Here is a 6,238-nt window from a genome sequence, read left to right as displayed (position 1 = left end):
GGCTGTAACGTAAGAAATTGTGGCAAACGGGAAGGGGTGTGAATACACTGTATATGAAAATACCCTCAAATAAAAAGGTGACATTCTGTACTAAACCCTTTGATATCAAAGCCAAATTTAATTTTAGCATCACCGTACAAATACAGACATAGGGAAGTGTATATCAATGGAAATGAATAACTCATGATCTTGAGCTCATTCCTTCACCATGTCAACCAACAGGACATCAACAGGCATTTTGTTGGGTTGAGAAAATAATGGAATACCTAACAATAATTGAGTAATGTGTTTTATTGTGTACATGTTGGTACACATGCAACATGTATAGGCCAGAAGGAACAGTCATCTACATGACTTCTAAACTATTAGAGATAAGGTCAATGATAAACGGGGAGAGTTGTAGTCAGTCAAACTGTAATATATGTGCACATTACATGGTAAATGCATGCCAACAGAGCGGTGAGGGGACTGATAACTGTAGTCAGAAACACAGGCACACACTTAGACCCTTTCTCACACGCACACACACACACCATAGACACCCATTCACACACACACACCCCACTATACAGAGATGGTCCTGAACACGTTGAAGCCTGACAGAGCAGTAGAGACCATCATCCCTGGTATCTGCGGGTGCCAGTGGATCTCCTTGACCTCTGTCTGACCCTGGTGCAGGAACAGCAGCTGGGGGGGCAGGTCCTTCACCCCCTCCGACCTCGCACCCACATCGCATGACTCCACCGACAGGTCCCATTGGCTGACCACGTCGTCCGCTCCAGAGGCGGCGAACACGCTGGAGTCCACAGGGTTCCATTCTACTGATGTCACTGGCGCGCTGTGCTGCTTGAAGTTAGCCACCGGCCGGCCCGACTGAAAGCACAAGTAGATAATATTACGGTTTAGCATCATCTCTCCTCACTTCTGTTGTGAACATTCTGGTTTAGATTAACTGCATAACTATGTCTAAGATCTGCCTTGACAAACACACACTGGCCTCAGACCAGTCCTATGCACGACCTCCCAAGTTAAGGGTTCTAAAGCGCAATACGAGGCAGACCATGTGTTGATTTGGTGCTCCTCCGGCACGTCAATGAGTGATATCAAATCTCTAAACCTCTAAGCTAAAAAAAGCGGGCCAGTGTGTGGGAGCCAACTTTTCCTCGGCATTCCACCCACATCTTGAAATGCCATCATACAGGATAAGACAGGATTACTGTGGGTGTAGAGGAGAAGCGGTGGGGGAGACAAGAGGAGAACTTATCGCATCATTGTCCAATGCGAAGAAAACACAGGTAGAGATTGATGCTAGTGTGTGATTGTTCAACAGCAGTGGCGTGCAGTGAAGACTAAGTTGCGAATGCAGCCATTTTAAACACAAACTAACCAACCCAGATGGTGAGATAATGATGCAAAGATGCCATTTACGGTGTTTGCATTGCTTCCATTCCTTTTTATGTGGTTGTTAGTCTCATGTAGGGTTTCATATTTTCCAGAAAATCTTCAAAAAATCCCTTTCAGAAAATGCAACCATCCCGGTAATATACTAGTATTCCTGTTCAAACCGGAAATGCTATTTAAAAGCATATAACAGCAGGGGGGAAATCTGACATGATTATACCAATACAGTGAGGGAAAAAAGTATTTGATCCCCTGCTGATTTTGTACGTTTGCCCACTGACAAAGACATTATCAGTCTATCATTTTAATGGTAGGTTTATTTGAACAGTGAGAGACAGAATAACAAAAAAAATCCAGAAAAACGCATGTCAAAAATGTTATAAATTGATTTGCATTTTAATGAGGGAAATAAGTATTTGACCCTTCTGCAAAACATGACTTAGTACTTGGTGGCAATGACAGAGGTCAGACGTTTCTTGTAGTTGGCCACCAGGTTTGCACGCATCTCAGGAGGGATTTTGTCCCAATCCTCTTTGCAGATCTTCTCCAAGTCATTAAGGTTTCGAGGCTGATGTTTGGCAACTCGCACAATTGGCCCAGCGTCGTCCAGGGTAGGGGAGGGAATGGCCGGCAGGGATGTTGGTAGAGCATGGTGTTTGCAACGCCAGGGTTGTGGGTTCGATTCCCGCGGGGGGCCAGTATGAAAAATAAATACAAATATGTATGTACTCACTAACTGTAAGTCGCTCTGGATAAGAGCGTCTGCTAAATGACTAAAATGTAAAATGTAATGGAACAATGTTGCAAATGTCTATTTCCTTGAGTGTGTTTGTGCACACAATGTACCTGCCATTTTGTTAACAGTGAGTAGCTGCAGTTTATATTGTGAGCCTTTGCCAGTGCCACACAGATACCTTGGAGATTTGTGAATTTGAGATTGTCTTCAGTAACTGTGTCAAGAGGTTGCGTGTAGCCTACACGATAGTCAGCAATGCAATTTATGAATGTGAAGTTTTCTATTGAAGACTTTATGTTGAGTAGGTCTATAGACTAAATATGGTAGGCTGCTAGCGTTGTGATGACTGGTCTAATGTAGGTTATGAATGAAGCCAGAGTTGGTATGTCCGGTTCATGCATGGAGCTATTCTCATGTGAATATTTAGCATGAACCTACAGGATCGGGTCACCGCCTTGATGTTATCGGAGAACGACAGGGTGTTGTCCAGGGTCACACCAAGGCTCTTCGCACTCTGGGAGGAGCTATTCTCATGTGCATATTTTGCATTAGTGCTGCTTAAAAAAATTATATTACGCCATTGGTCCACGGGACCCCTCAATCTTTTTCTCGGGAAATGGGAAGGAGCTTGGTTGGGAAGTCCTGGGATACCAGTCACCGGTATTACACCCTAGTCTCATGTTGCAGTAGCTATGATGACAAACTTCTCCAACAAGTATTGAGACTTTACTCACTAACCAAGCATCAACTGCGGCTTCCTTTATCAAAATAAGTTATGACAGGTTTTTCCTATGTTAACTGGCTAACTTGGAATGCTTTGTGAAATACTCCCCCACAGTGCTTGCTGATGGGTATTGGGCAAGGCCATGATGACATGTCCAGGGTCCAGTTTACCGATAGCGATGGAATTTAGGCTTATGATGCATTGTTCCTACAACGGCCGAAGATGTAACATGCTTTTCCCAAAACACCACGCAGAGAGAATGTTTGCTAAGTGTGTTGTTGAGGCATGTGTCGATACTGATTGGACCGAAAGAAAAGCAGCGATGCGCAAAGATCAGCTTTCTCCATTTAAATCTTACCTTTACATTAGAATTATTCCACAATACTGATGACGGATCAGCTTCTAGATCACCTTTAACTGCCAACATTGAGGCTGCTTATACTACTGCTTAGGGTATATGCATTAGGCCCTACCCTATAATTACCTTATAATAATGCACCAGATAAAGATTTGGCACATCATTGTGCAAATGTTACACACCATGAAATATATGGAGGCAAAAACTACAAACAGTAGCCTACAATTAGCAAAATAGAACTCAACTCAATTAACATTAGGGCTGTGAAAATACCAGTATTGCAATATTTCTCCATGGCAAAAATGAAAACACGACGCAGGCCAAACTTTCAGTCCTTTAAAAACCTGCTGTATGAAAAACATTGTGTGCTATAGCTTGGACAATAAATAAATGTGACTCTGGTTGACAACATAATGATGTTGGTTTCCAACATTAGGGCTGTTTTCCTAAAGAAGCTAAATCTGCTTTGTGTTTTGTTTCCTTGCCATGATACTAAATAGTATCATTCCGTCCCTAATTAACATGAAATTGATTTCAATATGATTTAAATATATAGGCATGTAGCCTAAACTTTATTCATCTGTTAATGCAGTCATCTCAGTTTTCAGTTGAAGCATATTTTTATCATCAGTTTGTAAAAAATGCAAAAACTTTGGCAACTTTGTATTTGTAGTCAACTTCGTTCGGAATTTATTGGCGGTTGCAGAGAGACAGATGGCCTAAACATCTTGATTCTGTGTTTAGCAGAGAACTTTGTGCATAAAGGGAAGTCAATGGGCAAAAAAGCATCTAACGACACACTTAGCTGTTCAAGTGGTCTAAGACGGTCAAATCAAATTCTATTGGTCGCGTACACATATTTAGGCGATTTAATGATGCTCCTACAAAGGTTCTAACGATGAACTTAGCCTTAAGTTTCTTTTGGGAAACTGGCCCTGGTTCGTGCCATAGGATCAGCTGACCCTCCCTAAATCCCAACCTTAGACTAATGTCGAGGAGCAACTTAACCCTACTGCAGTTCTTACCTGGAACTGCCTCAAGTCCCAAACTTTCAGGAGTCCGTCGTCCCCGCCGGACAGGATGAATGGTTCAATCCTGTTCCAACTGATGACGTTGACGTCTGAGGAGTGTGCCTCATTGGCACAGAGCATGGAGTTGGGCGGGGCTCTGGTGTCCCAGACCCGGATGGACTGATCCACAGAGCAGGACGCAAAAACCTGGGGGAGGGTGAAAAAGAGGGAGGAGGAAGAAAAAGAGGACAATGAGACAGAACGTTGCCGTTTTAGCTGTAATTCTGCAACTGACCTCATTTCATGTCTGCTTCTACTGACATTAAAAAAGGCTAAAGTTTCTTTAAGCCTATTGATATTGTCACTCAGCCTAACATCCTACTGCTTCTCCCCTCATACCGTGGCTTCTGTGGGTGACCACTGCAGGTCCTCCACTGACTTGGTGTGAGAACTGAAAGGCCGTTGGTCGATCTGCCAGGAAGTCCCTCCCTCTCGCGGTTCCCACACGTGGATGTTCTTCTTGCAGTCGCCACTGACCAGCCGACCTTTTAGACAAAACATTAATTTGGGATTTAAGCCGACAGCGTAGACGTCCCCTAATGCATAGAACGGTATCTACACAGCGGTACTAAAACATCAGACATGGAAATGGATCAACTCACCAGGTACTTTGGGCGACCAATCAATGGCAAAGCCCTCCGTCATGTGACCTGAGAAACTGAAGAGGGGCGTAGCTTCCTTCTGCTGTTTGACGAAGGATGACATGGCAGCTGAACTGTGGACGGCTTCCATCTGGGATCGGAGGTCAAATATCTCCACCTGACCTTTCTCTGACCAGACAGCAGCCAATGACTGATCTCCACGATGGGTCACCTGGTGGGGAAACAGACAACATTGATGGTGAGCCTTTCAAACCACAGTATACTACTGCCTCACATCACACACAGTCCAATCAAGGTGCATGTACAGAATAACAAACGGAGGGTGCAAGAGACATTCAGCTACTCTCCGACAAAACTCACTCACTCGGACTCTGTTGATCCCTCCGTAGTGAGGCATCATGGCCAGCTCCATCTGTGGCTTCTTATCTTCATCATCATCATCATCTTCATCACTCTCTCCATCACTGCTCTCGTCCCCCTCCTTCTCTTTCTCCGTAGTACCGTGGAGGTTGTGCATGCGTATGACAACCAGTCTTAGAGGAAGGAGGAGAAAAGGTATGGTAGGATAAGTCAACGAGGCCTGGGCAATGAAGGACTACCAATTGCGGGGTGTGCAAAAAGTATGTTCAATGTGAGTATTTGGGGATCCTTTTACACCAGCCTCACAATAGGTAGGCAGTCTGAGGGTATGCTGAATGTCATTGTTATGGATCGGTGGGTGTGACAGCTACCTGTTGCTGAGGGCAGCGTCGGCCTGTGTGCCTGCACAGAGCAGCATAGAGAGGGGATACTGCTCCCTGCCGTCTCCCTTCGCATCTCTCAACACGTCGAAGCTCAGGCAAGGAGCACCTGAGAGGGGGTAGATGGTGACAAAGCAAAACAATCAGCAAGCTGTGCCCATCTAGATCAATCTTTGGTGAATTACAAACGAATGCTATAACGTTAGCTAACAAGCTATCCAATACATTTGAAATAACAGTTCGTGACATTGTCAGTTTAAAACATTCAAATTGATTTGTTTGATGAAAACATTCAAATTGATTTGTTTGATGGCAATAAAATAACCCGATTAGCTGTTAACTGTTGGACCAACCTGTCTGACACTCGTGGTACATGCGGTAAGCCGACCGGTCCATCTCAAGCTCCTCTCCGGGTTGGAGAGGCTGTATACCGGGGACATAAACTTGAGTTTGCTGTTCTCCATACTTTCCCTCTTCTTCCATTTCGTCTTCGTCGCTGCCACCCCCTTCCATCTCCTCCATCTCTCCATCTTCGTTCGGAAGCGTGTCTTCTCTGGGCGCCGACATTTTGAGAGGGGCTAGGCTTTGCTTACTTCCGGTGGATTGA

General features: G+C 44.5%; 1 protein-coding gene across 1 annotated transcript; it reads right to left on the bottom strand.

Annotated features, from left to right (window-relative positions):
• Positions 1-276: 276 nt before the first annotated feature.
• On the bottom strand, positions 277-6,238 carry LOC121556466 (glutamate-rich WD repeat-containing protein 1). Its single transcript, XM_041870353.2, has 7 exons — positions 5,985-6,238; positions 5,623-5,740; positions 5,256-5,424; positions 4,892-5,102; positions 4,629-4,774; positions 4,245-4,436; positions 277-873 (listed from the first exon to the last, which is right to left on the bottom strand). The coding sequence occupies exons 1-7, from the start codon at positions 6,196-6,198 to the stop codon at positions 565-567; spliced, it is 1,359 nt and encodes a 452-aa protein (XP_041726287.1). The 5' UTR covers positions 6,199-6,238; the 3' UTR covers positions 277-564.

This window comes from Coregonus clupeaformis, unplaced genomic scaffold (assembly GCF_020615455.1).
Source record: "Coregonus clupeaformis isolate EN_2021a unplaced genomic scaffold, ASM2061545v1 scaf0125, whole genome shotgun sequence".
In the NCBI taxonomy this organism is placed as follows: domain Eukaryota; kingdom Metazoa; phylum Chordata; class Actinopteri; order Salmoniformes; family Salmonidae; genus Coregonus; species Coregonus clupeaformis.
This window is presented reverse-complemented; position numbering and strand designations above follow the sequence as displayed.